Here is a 24,792-nt window from a genome sequence, read left to right as displayed (position 1 = left end):
TGGGAATTGGGAATTGTTCCCTGTGAGGGTGGGCAGGCCCTGGCACAGGGTGCCCACCATGGATCCCTGGCAATGCCCAGGGCCAGGCTGGATGGGACTTGGAGCCACCTGGGACAGTGGGAGGTGTCCCTGCCATGGCAGGGGTGGCACTGGATGGGCTTTAACATCCCTCCCACCCAAACCAATCTGTGATTCTGAGTATTTGGTTGATGGAGACAAGAATAAATATTTTGTGTGACCCTCCAGTTGTGCCCCCTGAGATCTGTGTGGTCACCTTGGACTGGCCCCATTTGCTGGCACCAGAGTGTGTTTTTACAGAAGTACCCTGGCCAGTTGTGTTTGCTTTGCCTTGAATCCACCTTGAAGCTCCCCAAAGTGCAGGACAGTCCCTGGTTTAGCACAGGAAGAGGTTGGAATGAGGATGATCAAGGCCCAACTCCCTGTGCCACCTGCTCCATCCCCTGCCAGCTGCTTGGGAAGAGGGATTTCATTTTTCTGCTCTCAGAGTGGGATCTGTGCTGGAAGGTCACTGCTGGCACTGCTGGACTCTGGTGGGGCACAGATCAGGCTGTGAGGGGAGGGACTGGCTCGTGCCCAGAGTTTCCAAAATCTGTCCTTGGCAGGCCAGGGGAGCTGGGAGAGGCTGAGGCTGCTGAGAATTCCTTTAACAGCTGTGCCATCCTTTCCTCAGGTTATGCCTGCCGTAACATCTCCGCCTCCAGTGCCCTCCAGAGTAAGTGTGAAGCTTTTCTATAAATCCATTTTTCCCTTCAAATGCCTGGAGCAGGAGCTGAGCCCCCCCTGTGTTTGCTTGCAGACAGAACCCACGTCAGCTGTGATATCAAAGGGGATGTTGCTGTCGTGCGCTTCAACACACCAAATTCCAAGGTATTGAAAATTCCCATTTAGGGCTAAGAACTTCCCTGACCTGCAGCCTTACAGAATTAGGAGCAAAGGAGAAGTAGGAAAAGAAAATTTGGGGATTTTGGTGAGAGATCTGGAGATGCCTCTTGGAGTACTTTGTGTGTGCTAAGCTAATTTGTTTCTTTCCCAAGCACAAGGTCTTGTTGAGTTCCAAATCTTAAGGAAAACTTTTTAAATTTACTCTTGCTTAGTTCTTGTATTCAAGTCAGTTATAAGAATGTCCCTACTTCAGTAATTTGGAATCCATAAATACTTTTGATTCTATTATCATGAACACAGTATAAATAGAAGCTAATTGTCATTTTTTAGGTCAATACAGCTGCAGTTGTTCAGGTGTCAGGAGGCAGGAACTCTGTAAATGACATCTAAGGAAAACATCTAAAAATGCATTTTGGAGTCTCATAACCTGTAGTGAATTTCAGGTGTCATCTCACAGATGGAAATGCTCTTTATGAGCAATGATAGAGCTTGCAATAAAAACCTGGTTTTTAAAGCAAAGCAGCTGAGCTGCTCTGATATTATACAAGATATAAAGATTGAACTACTGCTGCTATGAAAATCTTGTATTAATTGTAACAGACCAGAGGAGGGTTTTTATATACTCCTTTCATTTGAGGAGCTACAGCAGTCTCAGGTTTGAAATATTCTATTTTATGTGAGGATTTGGTGGTACCTAAAGAACCCAGGCTGGGTTTGTTCTGCTTTTTGCAGCCTTTCAGTAAAGCTGGAGGGCTGTTGTCAGCCTGGTCTGGGAAAGATGTCCCTGCTCATTGCAGGGGGTTGGATGAGATGACCTTGAAAGGTCCCTTCCATCCCAAACCATTCTGTGATTCTATGATTATATAAAAAAAAAAAAACCAACCAATTTACAAGTTCATAAAATCAATGTTTGGGGCCACTTTTGGGAAGGTTAAAGGGGAACTCCCTAATTAAAGATGACCTTCTGCAGGGTGTTATCCAGGAGGGAGTTTTGTGCTAGGGTGTCACTGTTGTATTTCTTGAAAAATCCCTTTGCCAAGATTTCTTCTCTTGAGGAGATGAGAGCTTCTCCTGTGTTTGCTGCTCTGGAATGTGATCTGGAGATTGTTTATCTAAACATGTGAATTGTTTTAACTTAATAGCCAATCACAGCCAGCTGTGTTGTGACTCTGAAAAGTCGGTGACAAAATTTTAATTATTCATTCTTGTTAAGCCTTCTGTCTGTATCCTTCTCTTTCTTTAGTGTAGTTTTAGTATAGCATTCTATGATATGATATGATATTATTATAAATCACCTTCTGAGAACATAGAGTCAGATTCTCATCTCTCACCTGTCCTGGAAACCCTCACAAACTCAACACTAGGATTCTCATCTCTCACCTTTTCCTGGAAACCCTCACAAATTCAACACTAGGATTCTCATCTCTCACCTTGTCCTCGAGACCCTTACAAATTCAACATTGGGATTCTCATCTTTCACCTGTCCTTGAAACCCTCACAAACTCAGCACTAGGATTCTCATCTCTCACCTGTCCTTGAGACCCTCACAAACTCAACACTGGGATTCTCATCTCTCACCTGCCCTGGAAACCCTCACAAACTCAACATTGGGATTCTCATCTCTCACCTGCCCTGGAAACCCTCACAGACTCAACAATAGGATTCTCATCTCTCACCTGTCCTGGAAACCCTCACAAATTCAACACTAGGGCAGGGCTGAATTAACTTGCAGCAGGTGTGGGCTCCAGGTGAGCTGCTGCTGAGCTGCTGCTCTGCCCCCAGGTGAACACCCTGTCCAAGCAGCTGAGTGCAGAGTTCACCGACGTCATGAACGAGATCTGGGCCAACGAGACCGTGAGGAGCGCCGTGCTCATCTCCTCCAAGCCAGGCTCCTTCATTGCTGGAGCGGACCTCAAGTAAGCCCTGGGCTTCAGGAGCTGCTGGAGCTGTCCCTGACACCTCCCTGGGGTGAGGCACAGGCTGGGAGTGAAATCCCCGTGCTCAGGATTTCAGAGTTGCTGAATTGAAGTGAGGATCTGAGCAAAGAGGGAGGTGGTGGGTCCTTAAACCCCTCCTGGCTGTGGCACTTGGTCACTCCTTCCTGCAGCCGAGGAAACCCAGCCTGGCTCTGGGCTGGGCATTGTCCTTGGGCACAGCAAGAGGGGATCATTCACATGCAGGACTGGTTTGAGCTGGGTTGGAGTGCCTGGCAGCCTTCCAGCCTGGCCCCTGCTTTGGGCAGGGTTTGGCACTCTGCCCTGTGCTGAGCAGCCTCCCAGCTGCCTGGGTAACTTTTCCAGGCTGTGGGATGATCCTGTGGGTGCCCACTGGGCCCTGGAATGCCATTGGCTCCTACTGCTGACACTGACAGGACAGAATAATTGTTTAAAGACATGAAAAACCAGAATGCTCTGAGGAAAGAAGGTAAATTTAAAATAGACCCTCCAAAACTGTGTTACATTTTTGGCTGGCTTTGACCAGGGACAGAGGCTCACTCCCTGTTCAGGAGGGAAGGAGGTGAGCAGAGCAAAGGCCAGGCTGTGGTTTAAGAGGTGTCTTCTCCTGGCCTCAGCATCTCCAGCATCCCAAATCACTCCTGCCTGGCAAAGGCTGGGAACCTCCAGGAGAATAATTAGCACAGGGAGGCTCTAATTGGCAGTGTGGCATCAGAGCCATCTGCTCCTCTTGGAGTGATTCTGGGCTCTTTCCTCTGCCCTTCCTGGCAAATGCTTTGAGGCTTCCTGCGACCCTTCCTGCTCTCCCAAAGGCTTCCAGAGCCCTGGCACAAGGGATCCCATTCAGGAAAACCCCGTGTCAGCACACAGGGCCTGGCCCTGCTGGGTTCAGTTAGTCTCCCTGTGTTGTCTGATCCAAAACTGGGGCCTAAACAGCTCTTGCCTGCCTGTCAGCCACTGGAGATTGTAGGAAAACAGGGACAAACTCATCAAAATCACTCATTTTCCTGCTGTTTTGTCAGGAAAACTGACAAAAAGTGTTTTTCCCATCCTCATCCACCTCTCTCCTCCCCTCAGCATGCTTGAGGCCTGCAAGACTGCTCAGGAAGTGACTCAGCTCTCTCAGGATGGACAGAAGATGCTGGAAAAGATTGAGCAGTCTCCAAAGCCTGTGGTTGCTGCCATCAGTGGCAGCTGCCTGGGAGGAGGGCTGGAGGTACTGGGCAATGCTGGGGTTCCCAGCAGGAGGGGGAGCTGACACTGCTGCTTCTCTGCTTCCCCAGGCAGGACTGGGGCTGTGAGATGAGTTTGGGAGCTGATGAGGGCTCATTACATCATGTAAATGAGTTTGTGGCAAGTTAATGGCTTGCTTGTGCTTCAGGGCTCTGCCATGCGAGTTCTGCTGCTGCTGTGGAAAGGGAGCAAATCAAATCTGCACCTGTGTGGGCCAGGCTAATATTGAGATGAGTGTCCAAGGGAAAACTGGCTGTTTCCAGCAGGCACTGGGTCTGTATCAATGCTGCTGGCAGAGTTCAGCCTGGAAATTGCTGCTTTTCAGATGAAGGGAGCCTTGTATCCCAGCAACTTCCATTCTTTGTGGGGCTGAGTGTGGGGACCAGCCAGGCTCCACCCTGCCTGCAGCTCCACTCCAGCACCTTGCCTGCATCTTCTGCCTTGTAGTCCCCATCCAGGGTTTTGTCAACAGCAAGGCTCTGCTGATTCCTGGAGCAGAGTTGTTACTAAAGCAGTGTAATCTTGGAAAGGAGTCTCTTCAGTTTGTGCTGATTTCTCAATGCTTTTTTTACACCCACTGTGTTGACTCATCTTGGCAGTCCAGGGATAAACCAGGAATCATCTCTAGATGGGACTGTGATCTTGGTGAATTAGTGAATTAATTAAGCCCTTGATGGTCTAGGTGAGATTAAAAATCAGAGAGTTTGATGTTCATCTCAGCAAACTGAGCTAATTGTGGCTATAAACAGCCACATTTGCTAACTCTTAAAAAACAACTCACTTCTAAGCAAGGATCAAGTGGGAAAGTTCATCCAGGCAATTCTAACTCCAGCCTGAGAACCATGGATCTGTTTTAGAGGAATGAATACAGCTGAAGATAAGCTGAGGATATCTGGGTATCCTGGGTTGATCCCCCAGTGTGGGCAGCAGGAAAGGGGGGATTCTCATGGCCTGATGCCACTCCTGCTGGCTGTCATCCCCCAGAAGCCATCAGGGAGCACAGAGGGAATTTGGGCACTTGGTGAAGGAACTGGGGCAGGGGGATGAGGAAAGCTGAGGCAGTGTGTGGGAGAGGGCTGTGTGATGGGGGCCTGGTTCTTCTTTCCCAGGAAAACCTTTCCTTGTCTCTTCCATTTGAAGGTTGCCATTGCCTGTCACTACAGAGTAGCAACAAAGGACAGGAAAACAGTCCTGGGAACACCTGAAGTGTTGCTGGGTCTCCTGCCCGGAGCAGGGGGTACTCAGAGGCTGCCAAAGATGGTGAGTAAGAGGAAAACTTAACCCCACAGCCCTTTCTGCCTGGCAAACTCCCACTCTGAAATCTTCTTTCTGCCCTTTCTAGGTGGGACTTCCTGCTGCCTTTGACATGATGCTGACTGGGAGGAACATCCGTGCAGACAGAGCCAAGAAGATGGGGCTGGTTGACCAGCTGGTGGAACCACTAGGTCAGACATGGGGTTCCTCAGTTCCTTGATGTGCTGCTGCCTGTCAGGGAACCTCTCCCCTCACCAAAATACACGGAGAGGTTTTGTCCTGCTCTGCAAGGGAGCAGAAATCCCTGTTCCAACCTTACAAGCACAGGGGCCTTGAAATGTGAGGCTGCTGCAGAAGCTGAGTGAACAGGAGAGGTCAGCATGGAGGGCAGGCCTGCTGGCTCTCCTCCTTAAGCTAATTACCCAGATAAGAGCCCACATTACTCATGTATCATGTCAGAGGACAGATTGCAGCCCTAATGGAAGGACAATGGATGAGTGATGGCTGTGTTTCTGCAGCCTGCAGATGGGAATCCCTGACAGGAGCTGCAGCTGCAGCCCCCATGGCTTGGGCACTCAGAATTGTCAGCTGGGGGGAGAAATTCCCTGCAAACTGCAGGATTCCAGGTGTTGCTGAATCATGTCTTGCTCCCAGAGTTCTTTCACCAGGGCAGCTTTCTTGGAAGGTGGAAATGGAGGAGTTTGAGGACCAAACCCTCCAGAGCCTCCCAGGAGGAGCCAGCAGCCCCTCTCAGGAGTTAGAATGGAAGCCACTGCTGCAGCTGGCACTGCCATGGAGTTGGAGGGTGCTGAGCATGGTTTCCTCAGGCACAGCATAGCCAGAACACACTGGTGGTGCTGAAGAGAATAAAATTAATAAAAAGCTGCTGCTGCCCACCCTGAGCAGTGCCAGGGAAGCCCTGGTGTCCATGGTCCCACAGGCCAGTGCTCAGCTGGGTCATGGGATGTTCTGGGTTGGAAGGGACCTTAAAACTCATCCATGGCAGGGGCAGGGACACCTCCCACTGTCCCAGACTGTTCCATACCCCAATGTCCAACCTGGCCCTGGGCACTGCCAGGGATCCAGGGTGGGCACCCTGTGCCAGGGCCTGCCCACCCTGCCAGGGAACAATTCCTCATTCCCAGTATCCCATCCAGCCCTGCCCTCTGGCACTGGGAGCCATTCCCTGGGTCTGTCCCTCCATCCCTGTCCCCAGTCCCTCTGCAGCTCTCCTGGAGCCCCTTCAGGCCCTGGCAGTGGCTCCAGGATGTCCCCAGAGCTCAGTTTGTCCCTTGAACCCCCCAGATTTGCACCCCACAGGATTTGTGTGCTGAGGATCAGGAGCCCAGCCCGGAGCCATGGCAGGCAGCAGCACCTTGGGATGACAGGATGCCAACTGGGTTGGGTGGGAAGGGAGCTTGGAGCCCTCCCAGTGCCACCCCTGCCATGGCAGGGACACGTGGGACTGTGCCAGGGTGTGCCAGTGTCCAGCCTGGCCCTGGGCACTGCCAGGGATCCAGGGTGGGCACCCTGTGCCAGGGCCTGCCCACCCTGCCAGGGCACAATTCCCAGTTCCCAGGATCCCATCCAGCCCTGCCCTCTGGCACTGGGATCATTCCCTGGGTCTGTCCCTCCTGTCCCCATCTCCATCCCTCCTGCCAGCCCCTCCAGGTGCTGCAGTTGGGTCACCCCAGAGCTTTCCCTTCTCCAGGCTGAACAATCCCAATTCTCGCAGCCTTTCCTGCAGCAGAGCTGCTCCATCCCTCTGCTCACCTTGGAGCCTCCTCTGGGCTCTCTGCAGCAGCTCCAGGTGCTTGTGCTGCTGCCCAGGGCTGGGGCAGCTCTGCAGGTGGGCTCTCACCTGGGCACAGAGGGCACAGGGGTAGAATCCCCCCTTTCCTGCTGCCCACACTGGGGGATCAGCCCAGGATACCCAGATATCCTCAGCTTATCTTTAGCTGTATTCATTCCTCTGAAACAGATCCATGGTTCTCAGGCTGGAGTTAAAATTGCCTGGATAAACTTTCCCACTTGATCCTTGCTTAGAAGTGAATTGTTTTTTAAGAGTTAGCAAATGTGGGCTGTTTATAGTCACAATTAGCTCAGTTTGCTAAAAGGAAACGTGAGCTTTCTGAGGAGCTGCTGGGAATCCTGGCTCAGCCCAGGGAAGCACGTAGGAGGAACACAGAAATACAAATGACATGCAAACATTGGATGTGTTCCTTGTTATCCAAACAGCAGCCAGTGCCAGGAGGGCTCCTGTTCACTCTGTCTGTGGGGAAAGCAGCTCTGCCTGGGGTGATGCTTTAACTGATGACAGAAAGCTTGCAGGGAGACACACACCATCAATTTCAGGGCATGCAGTCAGTTCTCCTTCAGCAGGGAGCTCTGCAGCATTCCCTGAATCCAGTTCTGGCATGTGCCATTTATAAAAGAAAGCAGATGGGAGTGCACAGCTCCTGGGTTAGGAGACAGCAAAACACTGGGAATTAACTGCAGGTAAAGCAAACCCACACATGTGGGGCCAGCCACTCAGTGTGAATGGTTCTCACAGCTCAGACTCTGAAACAAACAGCAATTTTCTTCACCTGGAGTATCAGAATCCAGCTCTTGTTAATGTATCCAAGCTACTGGAAATCAGGGATTGACATCTTGTAGCATATCAAGTTATCAAGCTGAAGGTCTCAGCCTGGAATGGTGAAAAGAGAATTTAGAAGCTGGTGAAGTCTGAGCTCTGAACTCCCAATTGCTCTTGGGTTTTTCCAGTGAATTCTCTAAAACCCCCTGGGCATTGCTGAAATGTAGATTATGCAGCAGCTCTGAGCTATATTTTGTCTGCTGCCTGTAAAATCAATTGTGTTTTGTTTGGCTTGTTTTTCCTTGGACTGGCTCTGACATTCTGCCAGGGAAACTTCCACAGGGAGCTTCCCTGAGCTGTCAGAGTGTTTGTGCTGCTTTATCTCCTCCTTGCTGAGAGGCTCCCTGAGCAGGGAGCAGCTTCTGGTGGGTGAAAACCTTCAAGTTGTGTCACAGAGAGGTGAAACAAAGAGGCCACAGAGCTGCTCCAAGGGCTGGAGCCAGGCTGGCAGAGCTGGGGGAGATCACCTGGAGAAGATCCAGGGAGAGCTCAGAGCCCCTGAAGGGGCTCCAGGAGATCTGCAGAGGGACTGGGGACAGGGATGGAGGGACAGACCCAGGGAATGGCTCCCACTGCCAGAGGGCAGGGCTGGAGGGGATACTGGGAATGAGGAATTGTTCCCTGGCAGGGTGGGAAGGAGCTGGGCTGGAAATCCAGAGCAGCTGTGGCTGCCCTTGGATCCCTGGCAGTGCCCAAGGGACACTCTGGGACAGTGGAGGATTATATGACCTTTAACATCCCCTTCCCAACCAAAAAATTCTGAGTTTCTATTATTGAAACCTTACTGCTGAGGAGGAGAATAGTGGGAGATGAAACAGGAGGGAGTTTCTGGTTTGGATTTTACCTGTCTCCTCTGTCGGGGTGTTTCCTTAGCTCTGAGGGCTCTGCAGTGTCTGGGTGTGTTTGGAGCAGTTTGGGTGAAGGGGAATGGCCCTGCCCAGCTGCAGGGTTGTAATTTCCCCAGGTTTGTTCAGCCCCAAGTTGCACATTTAGCTCCAGGGTCTGCTCGGTGACTCTGTGCAGCTTCACCAGGCCCTGCTCTGTCATTAATGACTCAGAGTTTGCCTCTGGCAGCATCTCACAGCTGCCTGATCAGCCCTGTGCTGTGTCCTCCTGTCCTGATGATACAATTGTCTGGAAATGAGGATTCCTGTGCTTGGAAATTGTGCAACCCACCCTCAGAAGCTGCTAAAACTGGTTTTGTGGTGGCTTGCTTCATTGTGGGACAGCTTTAAGTTAGGCCAGGTGTTACAGAGCTAAAGCCAGAGGGAGGTTTTGTGCACTGAGTTCAAAGGTTGGGGTTGGTTGGACATTGACTCCAGTACAGAGATTTGCAGGGAGTCAGCACTCCCACAATGCTGGCTGTGTGTTTAACAGCTCAGTGTTGGCACAGCATGGTGGCACACACACAGAGGAGAGGCAGGGGAGGCAGAACAGCTCAGCTGCCTCAGGATTCTGGGTGCCTGCAGTCATGTCAAGGGGAAGGTTTGAGAAATAAAGGGCACAAGTGGCAAAAAGATGGTCAGGAGCTGAGGGCACCTGCAGAGAGGTCATGGAGGTGTCCTGAAGGTCCCTGAGCCTGATCTGACTGCAGAGTTGGATGTAAGTTGGCCCTGCTCCCACAGGCAGCTGGCATTCCAGCTTTTCTGCACAATGCCCTCTGGATAAATCCCTTGGAGCCTTCATATGATCCCTTCTGAGCCTTCCCACTGCTGGTCATAACCCAGAAAAGCCAAACAGGAGCAGGGAATGGAGTGGGAGCAGTTCAAAGGCCCATCACATTGTCTCTGCTCCTGGTTTCCCTGCATCCAGAGTTTCATCACTTTGTGTCTGCTCCTGGTTTCCCTGCATCCAAAGGTTCATCACATTCTGTCTGCTCCTGGTTTCCCTGCATCCAAAGGCCCATCACATTCTGTCTGCTCCTGGTTTCCCTTCATCCAAAGGCCCATCACATTGTGTCTGCTCCTGGTTTCCCTGCATCCAAAGGTTCATCACATTGTGTCTGCTCCTGGTTCCCTGCATCCAAAGGCCCATCACTTTGTGTCTGCTCCTTGTTCCCTGCATCCAAAGGTTCATCACATTCTGTCTGCTCCTGGTTTCCTGCATCCAAAGGCCCATCACTTTGTGTCTGCTCCTGGTTTCCCTGCATCCAAAGGCCCATCACTTTGTGTCTGCTCCTGGTTTCCCTGCATCCAAAGGTTCATTACATTGTGTCTGCTCCTGGTTTCCCTGCATCCAAAGGTTCATCACATTCTGTCTGCTCCTGGTTTCCTGCATCCAAAGGTTCATCACTTTGTGTCTGCTCCTGGTTTCCCTGCATCCAAAGGTTCATCACATTCTGTCTGCTCCTGGTTTCCTGCATCCAAAGGTTCATCACTTTGTGTCTGCCCCTGGTTTCCCTGCATCCAAAGGCCCATCACATTGTCTCTGCTCCTGGTTTCCTGCATCCAAAGGTTCATCACTTTGTGTCTGCCCCTGGTTTCCCTGCATCCAAAGGTTCATCACATTCTGTCTGCTCCTGGTTTCCCTGCATCCAAAGGTTCATCACATTCTGTCTGCTCCTGGTTTCCTGCATCCAAAGGTTCATCACTTTGTGTCTGCTCCTGGTTTCCCTGCATCCAAAGTTTCATCACATTCTGTCTGCTCCTGGTTTCCTGCATCCAAAGGTTCATCACTTTGTGTCTGCTCCTGGTTTCCCTGCATCCAAAGGTTCATCACTTTGTGTCTGCTCCTGGTTTCCCTGCATCCAAAGGTTCATTACATTGTGTCTGCTCCTGGTTTCCTGCATCCAAAGGTTCATCACTTTGTGTCTGCTCCTGGTTTCCCTGCATCCAAAGGTTCATCACTTTGTGTCTGCTCCTGGTTTCCTGCATCCAAAGGCCCATCACTTTGTGTCTGCTCCTGGTTTCCCTGCACCCTCATCCCTCAGGGATAACCTGTGCTGTGTTCTCTCTCTCCCCAGGGCCAGGACTGAAGGCTCCTGAAGCAAGGACAATCGAGTACCTGGAGGAGGTGGCCATTGGCTTTGCCAGGGGTCTGGCCAACAAGACTGTGTCTGCCAAGAGATCCAAAGGGCTCATGCAGAGTAAGTCAGCATGGAGAAATCCCAAGGGACAGCAGTGAGTGAATCCAGGTTGGCTTCTCCAGGATGTGTTTGTGCTCCTACTTAATTCCATTTCAAAATGAAATTATTTCACATTGGAATCATCTCTTGAGTAATGTGGGGTGGTAGAGAAAACATTGCCCTGCAGATCTGGGCTGGTGGCTCCTGAGGTTGCTGGAAGGGAGGCAGGCCCTAAGGAGTGAGAGGCAGCAGTTCCTCCAGGGATTGTCCATCTGCAAATTTTGGTGGCAAGTTCTGTACCAAGCTGGTGAACTCAGGTGGGAAGAGGTACAAGGGACTGCTCCATGCTGATCCTTGACAGCACAGCCCAGAAATGGGGACATCTGTAGGAATTCTGCTTCCCAGGGCTCAGGTTGTGTTAGGACACTTCAGCCCTCAATGAGATTTGTCCATGGAACAATCCAGAAACCCTCTGAGCAGCCCCTGCTGCCTGGGTTTCAGGTGCATGTTTCTAGTGCAGATATTCACGTTTGTGTTCCTTTACCATCCTGGCAGGCACAGCACTGTGCTGACCCCTGTTCTGTCCCACCTTGCAGGGCTCACAGACTATGCCATGGCTCTTCCCTTCGTCAGGCAGCAAGTTTACAAGACAGTGGAGAGCAAAGTTCAAAAGCAAACCAAAGGGCTCTACCCTGCTCCTCTGAAGATCATCGAGGTAACTCCCCTGCCAGGGGGGAGGAGCTGCAGGGCAGGTGGATCTTGGGAAAATGTGGGACAGGCAGAGGGAAGGTGATCCTTCCTCTGAGTCAAGCCAACATCCTGATCCTCACAGAGATCAGTCCTGAGGAATTCTGGCTGTGGGGTGGAATTAAGAATCACTGCCCCAAATATGATCAGAGATCAGTCCTGAGGAGTGCTGGCTGTGGGGTAGAACTCAGAATCACTGCCCAAAATATGATCAGAGATCAGTCCTGAGGAGTGCTGGCTGTGGGGTAGAACTCAGAATCACTGCCCAAAATATGATCAGAGATCAGTCCTGAGGAGTGCTGGCTGTGGGGTAGAATTCAGAATCACTGCCCAAAATATGATCACCAGTTCATGGGTATTGGTACCAGTGAGGGGTAGAGCAGAATCCCAGCTGAGGGAAGGCTCAGCTGGAATATTTTGTCCATGAGACTTTCAGCTGCAGTTTTCCCAGGTTTTCTGTACAGTCTCTGAAGTGTTCAGGAGACCTGTTTGACACCATAAAAATAGAAATTGCTATGATTCTCACAGCACTAACTACATATTTGTACACATAAAGTATTCACTGTAATACTTTAGCTTTTTAGCTTTATAATTAATAATTTATTACATAAAATATTAAGTTTATTAATCTCCTCTGTTACACAGACATCCTGTTATACTCACTCTGTGAATGAATCCTTATTGTAGAATGACTTTTCACTGTTGAAGTTGTTGCCCAGACTCCTCTAAAACCTGTGAATGATTTGAGAGCAGTGACATTACAGGAGCACAGTTCCTAAAACCATAGGGAATGGCTAAAAATGAACCTGCTGGTTAAATCCTCACCTGTCCTGTGCCAGAAGAACAGGGTGACACAGAGCAGCAGGGACAGGATTCAGGGAGTCTGAAATGTGCCTTGAAATTTGGGAATCCTGGAGACAACAGGGAATCCTGTTAAAATATGTGTTTGCAGCATGACTGAACTGTGCTGTGTCTTTTCTGCTTTTGGATTAGGTTGTAAAAACTGGTCTGGATCAGGGGAGAGATGCTGGATACCTCATTGAATCCCAGGTAAGGAGAGGAGATGCTGGCAGGGATCAGGTCCTGGTGTGGAGCTTTAAGGAGCTGGAACAGAGGCCAGACAGAGTTAAGAGGAATAAAGAGGATATTTATTGAAGTGCCTTCCAAGGCAGTACCCAGATGGCTCCAAGATGGGAGCAAAAGAGAGCTTGGTCACACTTTTAGAAGTTTTTGTCCATTTGCATATAGGAGTTAACTGCCCAATTAATAGCTTCAAATGATGAAGTTTCATCCTCCTTGCCTGCTTGCCTGCCCTCCTCTTTTCATGTTGTTCATGCTTTGGGCCTGAAGTTTGAAGAGATTGGCCTTGAATCTCCAGTTGGAACAGGATTGTTTTGATTTAACTACCCTGTGAAAAGATCCCAGTGCTAAAAGCTAAAACCTGCACACCAAAACAGAACAGAAAAACTTAAAAACCCAAGGTATCAGGTGTGCTCAGGACCTGTGTTTACCCCACCAAAGGTTCATCACAGCCTGCTGCCTATCCCATCCCTCCCCCTGCCATGGGCAGGACACCTTCCCCTACCCCAGGCTGCTCCAGGCCCTATCCAGCCTGGCCTTGGGCACTTCCAGGGATGGGGGAGCCTCATGTCCCAAACACCATCCAGACCTGCTTGTGCTTTGCTGGGACACAGGGAGAACTGGATTAGAGTTTAATTGAGGGTGTAGGCCAGACTGTGGTGGGCAGATCCAGGGCTGGAGCAGGCAAGTGTCCTCCCTGCTTTATCCCATTTCTTCCCCACACACCACAGAGTCTTTGTTTCCCTCAACCATCCTCATCCCTCCATTTCTCTGCCATAATAAGCAACCTGTCCCTAATTATTTTTTCCTCACTGGTCCTTGTTTTGCCACACTTGTGCAAATTTGTTATTTCTGGTGCCACAGTGGCAATTCTGGCTGTGCACAGAGTCACAGGTGAGCTTAGCTGGGCACTGCCAGCTCTGCAGGATTGAATCCCCAGCACCCCACGTGTCCATCTGATTATCTCTGTATTTGGGTCGTCCCCAAGGTCATTGTCCCTTAAATGCTGATGAAATCCATCCACCTCCCACTTCCCTGATGTGCTCTGTAACTCTTTTTGCTCCCTTCTGGTGCCAAGGCTTGGTCAGAGCTGTGGCTGCCACCTTAGCGGTGCCCCATCGCTGCTGGTTGTGCATTCCAGCCACGTTTGGGCTGGTGCTGAATAAAAGCCTTGGGATACTCTGTTCCTTACAGCAAAGAATGAATGGTTTTTTTTCCCCAGAACAGCAGCAGGATGGAGATCTTCCCAGAACCCCTGAAGAATAATAAGTGTCAGTGTTGTGGCTTTTTTTACTGCCTCACTCTCTCCCCCAGGACAGGAGTTTGCAGATTCTCTTCTAGGCTTTGTTTTGGGTATTTTTAACTGGCAGGACAGTGGTGAAGGAAGGTGCAGCCTGCTCCAAACCTCATTCCCTGCTTTTTCTTAGCAGACTTGGCTCAGACAACTTTTGTTTTGTGTGTGCTTATGCTTTGTGTTCCTCAGAACATTCCTGCTGAGTGCTGGGAGGTTATGCAGGCCTTAGATTTTATTGCCTGTGATCCTCTGGAAATAGGATCAGGCTGCTGCTGTCAGATAGAACTGACCTGTTTGTAAGGATTTTTGTCAAAACCTGAGGACAGAGTGCTTCCACCTGGATCTGTGGGAACAGGGGCCCCAGTTAATGTAGGATGTATGTGGGGGAGGAAGGGTCTCATGTCAGGGAAGTCCAGTCCTTTCCTTCAAATTTCAAACCTCAGTCTAGTCCTGAGGAACTGAAATCATCAAATCCCAGAATGATTTGGGTGGAAGGGACCTTAAAGTCCATCCAGTGCCACCCCTGCCATGGCAGAGACACCTTCCCCTATCCCAGGTGGCTCCAAGTCCCAATGTCCAGCCTGGCCTTGGGCACTGCCAGGGGTCCAGGGTGGGCACCCTGTGCCAGGGCCTGCCCACCCTCACAGGGCACAATTCCTCATTCCCAATATCCCATCCAGCCCTGCCCTCTGGCACTGGGAGCCATTCCCTGGCTCCTGTCCCTCTATGCCTGTCCCCAGTCCCTCTGCAGCTCTCCTGGAGCCCCTTCAGGGGCTCTGAGCTCTCTCTGGATCTTTCTCCCATCCAGGTGAGCACCCCCAGCTCTCCCAGCCTGGCTCCAGCCCTTGTAGCATCTCCATGGGCTCTCTCCAGCAGCTCCACATCCCTGTGCTGTTGGGGAGGAGGAGGTGGTGCAGGCTGGGCTGTGCTGAGCCCAGAAGTTGCCTCTCCTCAGGGGTGACCTGGGCCCTTGTCCCTTTTCTATCTGGGTTGCTCACCTGTGCAGTCACACAGTGCCTGTCTCCCCCTTGCCATGTTTTTGTGTGCTGGCATAAAAGAGAGAGAAAGCTGTTTAATGCCAACACCTCTTCTTCCTTCTTGCCTTTCTTGCAGAGCTTTGGCCAACTTGCAGTGACCAAGGAATCCAAGGCCCTGATGGGGCTCTACCATGGGCAGGTGCACTGCAAGAAGAACAAGTTTGGGCATCCTCAGAAAGAGGTCAAGTAAGTGCCAGTGTGGGATGTCTGAAGGAGCAGCTGGGGGTCTCTGAAAGGCTCCTGGGGCTGAGTGAGCTGCAGAGCTGTGATCAGAGCAGTTTCCAGCCTCCAGAGCCTGACCCACTGCAGTTTGGAGGCCTCACTGCTGTGTGGCCTCGCTCAGGTGGTGCCTGGGTGGATGACAGGAGCTGTGTGACTCTGCCAGCAGTGATGGGAGTTGTCCCTGTCCATGTTGAAGGTGTCCCCTTGTTCCTTCCCTGCAGGACTCTGGCAGTGCTGGGAGCAGGGCTGATGGGAGCTGGCATCGCCCAGGTTTCCGTGGATAAGGGCATCAAGACCATTCTGAAGGACACGGCACAGAAGGGTCTGGACAGAGGCCAGCAGCAGGTCTACAAGGGGTATGTGAGTTCAGGGGGTTTGCTCTGGTGCCACTGGGCTGGGTTTAGTCACAGTTCTCCTGTGCTGTCAGCATCAGCAGCTCCTGACACTGCTGTTCTGCTGGAGGAGCCACTGGATGTCATAGAAAAGCTTTATTTTAATGTTGTCCTATGCCGTGTGCTGGGATATTGCCGTGGCTGAGTCCAAAGATTCAGCAGTAACTTCTAGAGCTAAGGAAAGAGTGATCCTGGCTGCCTAAAGGCCCATGGCAGGGGAGGCATTCCAGGGTTTTCTTTCTGGGTTTATTTCCATGTTCTTTCTCCTGGCTCTGCAGTAATAGTACGGAGCTGTGTGTAGTCAGGAATGTCAGTGACTGACCTTCAGCTGAGCTGTGGGAGCAGGACTCTCCTGTTCCCATGTAGGAGGGGTCACAGCCCAGAGTGACAGTCCTGCAGGGTCAGAGATGGAGTTTTGTGGGGAGACAGGAGGAATTCCCATGGTGCACCTCCAGCAGCCTGGCTGGCACACTCAGGAGCTGTGACAGAGCTGTCCCTCCCTAGGCTGAACGGCAAGGTGAAGAAGAAGAGCCTGACATCGTTTGAGAGGGATTCCATCCTCAGCAACCTGATGGGCCAGCTGGACTACAAGGGCTTTGAGAAGGCAGACATGGTCATTGAGGCCGTGTTTGAGGACATCAGTGTCAAACACAAAGTGCTGAAGGAGGTGGAGGCTGTGAGTATCAGTCCTGAGCTCACACTCACTGTGTGTGTCCCTTGTCCCCCCTCCAAGTGATCCCTACTCACTGTCCCTTGTGCCCTCCAGGTGATCCCTACTCACTGTGTGTGTCCCTTGTCCCCTCCAGGTGATCCCTGCTCACTGTGTGTGTCCCTTGTCCCCTCCAGGTGATCCCTGCTCACTGTGTGTGTCCCTTGTCCTTTGTCCCCTCCAGGTGATCCCTGCTCACTGTCCCTTGTCCCCTCCAGGTGATCCCTACTCACTGTGTGTGTCCCTTGTCCCCTCCAGGTGATCCCTACTCACTGTGTGTGTCCCTTGTCCCCTCCAGGTGATCCCTGCTCACTGTGTGTGTCCCTTGTCCCCTCCAGGTGATCCCTGCTCACTGTGTGTTTCCCTTGTCCCCTCTAGGTGATCCCTGCTCACTGTGTGTGTCCCTTGTCCTTTGTCCCCTCCAGGTGATCCCTGCTCACTGTGTGTGTCCCTTGTCCCCTCCAGGTGATCCCTGCTCACTGTGTGTGTCCCTTGTCCCCTCCAGGTGATCCCTACTCACTGTGTGTGTCCCTTGTCCCCTCCAGGTGATCCCTACTCACTCTGTGTGTCCCTTGTCCCCTCCAGGTGATCCCTGCTCACTGTCCTTTGTCCCCTCCAGGTGATCCCTACTCACTGTATCTTCGCCAGTAACACCTCTGCCCTCCCCATCAGCCAGATTGCTGCTGCCAGCAAGAGGCCTGATAAGGTGAGTCCCCAAGGCCACGTGCCCTGCACAGAGCTGTCCTTGGTGAGGTGGCTTTGCTTTGGAGACCTTCTGCTCCCTCCTCAGGACATGGCACAGCTCATCCTCTGCTCCCAGGGCCAGCTTTGAGCAAAGAGCTTGGGGGCAGGTGAGGAGAAGGTGGATTCACCCCAAGGGTGATGTTGGTGGGGCAGGGCAGCACACATCAGAAAGTGTTGGGGGCAGAGAAGCTGTGGAAGGTTGGATCCAAGTGTGGTTTGGGTTCTGCTCCCAGGATGAGAAGAAATTACCTCAAGCTGTTCCAGGGCAGGTTCAGCTTGGATATCAGGAGGAATTTCTTCCTGTAAAGAGTAGTCAGGCATTGGAAGGGGCAGCTCAGGGAGGTTTGGAGTGCCCATCCCTGCAGGTGTCCAGGGAATTCCTGGATGTGGCACTGAGTGCTCTGGGCTGGTGACAAGGTGGGCATTGGGCACAGCTGGGACTCAGTGACCTTGCAGGGCTTTTGCAGCCTCAGTCCATCTGAGCAGGAGCACTGATCCTACTGCCCTGCCAGGGGTACCTGTGGTGCCTGTGAGGGTGAGGTGACCTGCTGGAGGTTCCTGTCACCCTGCTGAGCCTCTTCCTCATTTGCTGTGGGACTTCTGTTGCATCCAAATTGCCAACTGAGCCTCATTTGTTCATCCTCACAAATTACATCCTCTTGCTGTTTAAATTGCCTGTACAATGACTCTTAGGGGGAAACTCATAGGAAGTCAGTTAACTAATTAGCACATTTTCTTTAATTAGTTTTGCAGCCTGCAACTCAGCAAGGTGCCTCTGACTTACCCAGGGCTTGGTGCCAAGTGTGGCTGCCAGGAGGCATGAAGGTGACACGCTGATGGCATGGTCACACTCACACAGGGAGGCACACTGAGATAATCTGCACTTAAACGCTGTTCCCGGGGGAAGGCTGCACTTCCCTCTCTAATGAGTTCCTGGATAGAAGCCTTTTCATCCTTAAATTCATTTCCTCACCACAGACATTCACAGGCAGCTTGCAAGGACTCCCTGAGCCCAGCAGACTGGGTGGGGCTGCACTGCCAGCTCTGGTGTCCCTCCAGGTCACACCATGCCCCTCAATTCCCTGGGGGTGAGCTCAGGGAATCCCAGGCAGATTTGACTGAAGTGGTCCTGTAAAAATTGTACCTTTATCCTCAAAGGCAGGAGCTCCTGGGCATGTGCTGTGTCCTTGGTTTTCTCTCCTTGGAAAATCAAGGAGAGAAGGGAATTGGAGAGCTGTCATAAAGGGGTACAGAGTGTGCTCAGGGCCTTCCCTCTGCACTCAGCTCACCCAGCTGATTCCTCTGGGAGCCAGAATCCCTCTGAACCCAGCTCCTCTCTCTGCCAGGTGATTGGGATGCACTACTTCTCCCCTGTTGACAAGATGCAGCTGCTGGAAATCATCACCACAGAGAAAACCTCCCAGGACACAGCTGCTTGTGCTGTTGATGTTGGCCTCAAACAGGGCAAAGTGGTCATCGTGGTGAAGGTGAGGGGACCCTGCTGAGGCTGGGTAATAAATAAAAGGGTTTGTGCACTGAGGGGAGGGTGAAACATGTCTGTGGACACATTGGCTGCTCCTCTGAGAAGTGAAAAGGCAAGTCAGAAAGGGGCAAGTGCCCAGGTGATCCTCACATGTCCTTCAGGGCAGGCATGGAAAGGCAGCAGGCACACGTGCAGGGCCAGCACGAGGAGCTGGCACTGCTGTCCCACACAGCTTCCAGGGCATCCCAGACAGCACAGGGCTGTCACCACCTCAGCTCCCTGGCAGGCTGCAAGGACAGAGGGTCAGTGAGCAGCAACTCTGCTCTGCCTGGCTTAAATCTTGGGGGAGAGGGGCAGGAATACATGGAAAAGTGGATTTAGATTGGATATTAGGGAGAAATTCTTCCCTGTGAGGCTGGGGAGGCCCTGGCACAGGTTGCCCAGAGGAGCTGTGGCTGCCCCATTCCTGGAATTGTCCATTGGATAGGGCTTGGAGCAACCTGGGGCACAAGAAGGTGTCCCTGTCTTTTTCCTGATTTCTGAGGTTGCCAGAATGCTGAGCATGTCTTTCCTGTAGTGCTGGGGAAACTGGCTTGTCAGAAAGTGCTCTGGGCATCTCCAAACACCAGTGGGGCCACAGAGCTGCTTCCCTGAGCCTCATCCCCACTCAGCTGCCTCCCTGCAGGGCAGTTTGCAGCTCATCTGCTGCTTCCTCACTTTGTGGGACCAGCAGAGGTGGAACAACTGGCTTATGCTGGTTTCCCTTGTGCTGAGCACCCTTTTCCTCACCAGCCTCTTGGGTTTGGTGCAGCAGCAGCCTGCTCTGCACCTGCAGGCACTAATTCAAATAAAAACACTGGGATGGGAACTTGCAGGGAGTAAGTTGATGGAAGCGTGCAAATACTGCTGAGCTCTACAGGGAAAAAAAAAACCCAAACCTATTCTAGCAGTCAATACCATAGTGTAGGAGATGGGGTTTGGGGGGTCTGAAGTGCAGCCTGGGCTGTGAGCCACAGTTGTGGTGCTGCCAAGATCTCACCTGCCTCCCTGCACTGCTTTTCCCAGGATGGGCCTGGATTCTACACCACCAGGTGCCTGGGGCCAATGCTGTCCGAGGTGGTTCGAGTTCTCCAGGTGAGCGTTCCCCAGATAATCATGGAAATTGCTTCTGCTCTGGCCAGGGCAGGGGTGGGCTCAGCCTGGGTGTGGGCAGCAGAGGATGTGTGTCACCAGCCCTGGGTTTGTGGCTGTCCCCAGCCTGCTCTTGGCCCCTGTTTGCAGTCAGTTAATGGGGCTGGGCTCTGTGCCCCACCTCACCCCGAGATCTCACGGTTTCCCCTCCTCTCCTGCAGGAGGGCATTGACCCGAAGAAAGTGGATGCCATCTCCACGGCCTTCGGCTTCCCGGTGGGAGCGGCCACGCTGATTGACGAGGTGGGCGTGGACGTGGCCACCCACGTGGCCGAGGACCTGGGCAAGGCCTTTGGGCAGCGCTTCGGAGGGGGCAGCATCGACCTCTTCAAGCTCATGGTGCAGAAAGGCTTCTTAGGTGAGCTGCTGAGGTGTTCTCAGCTAAAGGGCGTCCCCTCTGCTCCGGGGAAGGCAACAGCAGGGGGAGAACAGCCCTGGGAATGGGGCAGGAATCCCTCCCACAGAGGCAGTGCTGCTGTTGGTCCTGTGGAACCAGAGAAAGGGCCTGGCACAGCAGCAGCATCTTGCCAAGGTGGAGCTGGGTCCCTTCCCTGTGCCCCTGGTGAGGCAGCAGGTCTGTGCTCTGTGACCGTGTTCACAGGGAGTTTTGGTTGAGGGAAGAGATGAGGATCTGACTCCATGTTTCAGAAGGCTGATTTATTATTTTATGATATATATTACATTAAAACTGTACTAAAAGAATAGAAGAAAGGATTTGCTCAGAAGGCTAAGAATAGAATAAGAAGGAATGAATAACAAAGGCTCTGTCTCAGACTCTCTGTCCAAGCCACCTGGACTGTGATTGGCCATTAATTACAAACATCCAACATGGGATCCAACATCCAATCACAGACCCACCTGTTGCATTCCACAGCAGCAGATAATCATTGTTTACATTTTGTTCCTGAGGCCTCTCAGCTTCTCAGGAGGAAATCCTAAGGAAAGGATTTTCATAAAACATGTCTGTGACAGTGCTCTGAGTGCACAGTGCTGGGAGGGTCTGTCCAGGAGCAGGAACAGCAGGCACAAAACAAGACCCAAGGTGTGAGAAGGAAACAGGACATTTGCAGGAGCTGACTGTGTGCTGTGATCCCTGCAGGTCGCAAGGCAGGGAAAGGCTTCTACGTGTACCAGGAGGGAGTGAAGAACAGGAGTCTCAATTCTGGCATGGATGAGATCTTGGAAAAGTTCAGGGTGCCAGCAAATCCTGACGTGTGAGTACCTGTGTGTGAGGGAAGGCTGGGGCTGCTCCTGCTCTGCCCAGCTCCCTGTGCTCTGAGCAGCAGCACGAGGGGCAGCAGGTGGCATTGAGGGATATGGAGCCAGGCTGGGAGAGCTGGGGGTGCTCACCTGGATGGGAGAAGGATCCAGGGAGAGCTCAGAGCCCCTGGCAGGGCCTGAAGGGGCTCCAGGAGAGCTGCAGAGGGACTGGGGACAGGGATGGAGGGACAGGAGCCAGGGAATGGCTCCCAGTGCCAGAGGGCAGGGATGGATGGGATACTGGGAATGAGGAATTGTTCCCTGTGAGGGTGGGCAGGCCCTGGGACAGGGTGCCCAGAGCAGCTGGGGCTGCCCCTGGATCCCCTGGGGCTTGAAGCAACCTGGGATAATGGAAGGTGTCCCTGCCATGGCAGGCGTGGCACTGGATGGGCTTTGAGGTCCCTTCCACCCAAACCATTCCAGGATTCCATGACATGGCTGAACACAGAGGCTGATCAAACCCTTACTTTTATTCCAAATCCACCTGGCCACAATCCTGGGTGCCATGCTCCAGGAAACCCTGCACTAGAGGAGCCCCAGTGGTCCCTTCCAATCTCAGCCATTCCCTGTTCTTAGTGCCTGCTTCAGGACACTCCCAGAGCTTAGCCCTGATCCTCACATGGACTGGGACATCCCAGGGAGGCCATTCCCACCCCTGGCCTGGCTCTGTGTCCCCCCTGTGTGCTGTCCCTGCCCAGCTCTCACGGCCTCTGTCCCACAGCTGCTCCGACGAGGACATCCAGATGCGCCTGGTGACACGGTTTGTCAACGAGGCCGCCATGTGCCTGCAGGAGGGCATCCTCAGCAACCCCGTGGAGGGGGACATCGGGGCTGTGTTCGGCCTGGGCTTCCCCCCCTGCCTGGGAGGTGAGTGCTCTGGGCTGAGCTTTGGGCTCCAGAGCTCCCCATGGGCTGCAGCCTCGTGGCAAGGCCAGCTTTGAGCTGCAGCTTGAGGAAATGGCCTCAAGTAGCATCACAGAGGGTGTAGGTTGGATACTGGGAGTAATTCCAGGCTGTCCAGCCCTGGCACAGCTGTAAACTCTCCATTTAAAAAGGGATTTAAAAACTCTGGGCACTTGGGGACATGGGGCAGTGGTAGTCTTGGCACTGCTGAGGAATGTTTGGACTCAATAGTCCCAAAGGGCTTTTCCACCCTAAATAAGTCCATGACTCTGATGCTGTCTCTTGACACTGCTGCTGAAGTTCACCAAGGGCTCTGGGACCTGAGGTGGTGCTTCTGCCACATGCCTGGTGCTTTCCTTCCTTGAGCCATGTTCAGACTGAGGGAGCAGCCCCAAGGGACTGCTTACAAAGGCCTGAGGGACAGGACAATGGGGAATGGCTTCCCATGGTTGGACAGGATATTGGGAAGGGATTCTTCTCTGGGAGGATGGGCAGGCCCTGGCACAGGGTGCCCAGAGCAGCTGGAGCTGCCCCTGGATCCCTGGCAGTGCCCAAGGCCAGGCTGGACACTGGGGCTTGGAGTAGCCTGGGACGGTGGGAGGGGGTGAGACTTGGCAGGGTGGGAATGGATGGGATTTGAGATGCCTTCCCACCAAAACCATCCATGATTCTGTGATTATCCATGTCCCAGCTTGTCCCCAGCCCTCCCCAGCTCAGGTGAGCAGGGAGCAGAGTCCCTGATGAGACACTGGGGGGTCTCTTGCAGAGAAGGATGAATGGGACAAAGCCATTGCTTCTGGGTGCTGGGACCCTTCCAGGCACCTTGGTGCTTCCTCTTCCCTGTCCCTGCTGTGTCCCTGTCACAGCCATGTCCCTGTCCCTGCTGTGTCCCTGTCACAGCCATGTCCCTGTCACAGCTGTATCTGTGTTCCTGCCATGTCCCTGTCCCAGCCATGTCCCTGTCCCAGCCATGTCCCTGTCCCTGCTGTGTCCCTGTCCCTGCTGTGTCCCTGTCACAGCTGTATCTGTGTTCCTGCCATGCCCCTGTCCCAGCCGTGTGTCCCTGTCCCAGATGTGTTCCTGTCCCAGCCATGTCCCTGTCCCAGCCATGTCCCTGTCACAGCTGTGTCCCTGTCCCAGATGTGTCCCTGTCCCAGCCGTGTGTCCCCACCGTGTCCCTGTCCCCACCATGTCCCTGTCCCTTCTGTGTCCCTGTCACAGCTCTGTCCCTGCCATGTCCCTGTCACAGCTCTGTCCCAGCCATGTCCCTGTCACAGCTGTGTCCCCATCCCAGCCCTGTGTCCCTGTCCCAGCCATGTCCCTGTCACAGCTGTGTCCCTGTCCCCTCCCTGTCCCTGCCATGTCCCTGTCACAGCTCTGTCCCCGCCATGTCCCCATCACAGCCATGTCCCTGTCCCCGCCAGGTCCCTGTCCCAGCTCTGTCCCCACCATGTCCCCATCACATCTGTGTCCCTGTCACAGCTCTGTCCCCACCATGTCCCTGTCACAGCTCTGTCCCCGCCATGTCCCTGTCACAGCCGTGTCCCCATCCCAGCCCTGTGTCCCTGTCCCTGCCATGTCCCTGTCCCAGCTCTGTCCCCACCATGTCCCTGTCACAGCTCTGTCCCCGCCATGTCCCCATCACAGCCATGTCCCTGTCCCTGCCATGTCCCTGTCCCAGCTCTGTCCCCACCATGTCCCCATCACATCCGTGTCCCTGTCCCCGCAGGTCCCTTCAGGTTCGCCGACTCCTACGGCGCCCGGCAGCTCGTGGACAAACTGCGCAAGTACGAGGCCGTGTACGGCAGCCAGTTCACACCGTGCCAGCTCCTGCTGGACCACGCCAACAGCCCCAGCAGGAAGTTCCACCAGTGAGGTGGCCTGGGGACACCCCGACAGCTCCTCCAGCCGGGCCCCAGCTCCCCTCTACACCCCATTCTCCATAGGTTAATCTCCAAAGCTCCCGGGGCAGGAAGGGAAGGAAGGAAGGAAGGAAGGAAAAAAAGAAGAAAGGAAGGAGGGGGGCAGGAGGTTTCCTCATGGCTTGTAGTCATTTCAAGTGCCTTACCAGCCACTGTGTGTTGGGTACGTCCGTCCCATGCCAGCCTGGGCCTGGGGGCTCCGTGCTGGGGGAGGGAATTCCTGCTGCCTTTGCCTCCAGAGCTTCCAGCCTGGCCAGTAGCATCCAGCTTGTGGCTGGAGCCGAGGCCTTGCCTTTCCATCAACAGCCACCAAAATAAAGCCCCATCTCCTGGGCTTGGACTCCTGCTTCTCCTTCCATCTCCCTGAGGGAACAGCTTGAGTGGGGATTGACTGGTTCAGGCCCTGGGGTCCTGTCCATGGTGTGGGTCCATGGAGGGGCACATGGACAGTGTGGGACAAAGCAATGTCACCTCTGCCATCACTCGGGCTGTGAGGAGCCTCCAGCTCTCTCTGCCTCGGGGTGATCCTGGCAGGTGATCCTGGCAGATGGACCTGCCTGTAATTGCAGATCGAGCAGCCAAAGGCCAGAGGGCCCCCCCGTGGGGAGAGATCAAGTTAAACTAAAAGGCTTTAAATCTCTGGGCACCTGTCACTGGCCTGGCCCCCCCTCCCTGGCTTCCCTTCCAGCTTCCTGCCATTTTCCTGCTCCCTGGCAGGCCTTGGGCCATGGCTGAACCCTGCTGCTTTTCATGTCACCTCTT

General features: G+C 53.1%; 1 protein-coding gene across 1 annotated transcript in view; it reads left to right on the top strand.

Annotated features, from left to right (window-relative positions):
• Positions 1 to 24,364, top strand: part of HADHA (hydroxyacyl-CoA dehydrogenase trifunctional multienzyme complex subunit alpha) — a 29,608-nt gene extending 5,244 nt beyond the window's left edge. Inside the window, exons 2-20 of the mRNA XM_005496587.4 lie at positions 692 to 733; positions 818 to 888; positions 2,686 to 2,819; positions 3,936 to 4,074; positions 5,232 to 5,351; positions 5,434 to 5,536; positions 10,946 to 11,068; positions 11,644 to 11,762; positions 12,788 to 12,844; positions 15,282 to 15,391; positions 15,649 to 15,783; positions 16,324 to 16,495; positions 17,148 to 17,234; positions 18,619 to 18,759; positions 19,821 to 19,889; positions 20,108 to 20,303; positions 21,045 to 21,159; positions 21,927 to 22,072; positions 23,838 to 24,364. Coding sequence (XP_005496644.1) covers positions 692 to 733; positions 818 to 888; positions 2,686 to 2,819; positions 3,936 to 4,074; positions 5,232 to 5,351; positions 5,434 to 5,536; positions 10,946 to 11,068; positions 11,644 to 11,762; positions 12,788 to 12,844; positions 15,282 to 15,391; positions 15,649 to 15,783; positions 16,324 to 16,495; positions 17,148 to 17,234; positions 18,619 to 18,759; positions 19,821 to 19,889; positions 20,108 to 20,303; positions 21,045 to 21,159; positions 21,927 to 22,072; positions 23,838 to 23,983 — 2,225 coding nt within the window. The 3' untranslated portion in view covers positions 23,984 to 24,364. The remainder of the gene's footprint in view (positions 1 to 691; positions 734 to 817; positions 889 to 2,685; positions 2,820 to 3,935; positions 4,075 to 5,231; positions 5,352 to 5,433; positions 5,537 to 10,945; positions 11,069 to 11,643; positions 11,763 to 12,787; positions 12,845 to 15,281; positions 15,392 to 15,648; positions 15,784 to 16,323; positions 16,496 to 17,147; positions 17,235 to 18,618; positions 18,760 to 19,820; positions 19,890 to 20,107; positions 20,304 to 21,044; positions 21,160 to 21,926; positions 22,073 to 23,837) is intronic.
• Positions 24,365 to 24,792: the final 428 nt, after the last annotated feature.

This window comes from Zonotrichia albicollis, chromosome 3 (genome assembly GCF_047830755.1).
Source record: "Zonotrichia albicollis isolate bZonAlb1 chromosome 3, bZonAlb1.hap1, whole genome shotgun sequence".
NCBI classification, from domain to species: domain Eukaryota; kingdom Metazoa; phylum Chordata; class Aves; order Passeriformes; family Passerellidae; genus Zonotrichia; species Zonotrichia albicollis.
This window is presented reverse-complemented; position numbering and strand designations above follow the sequence as displayed.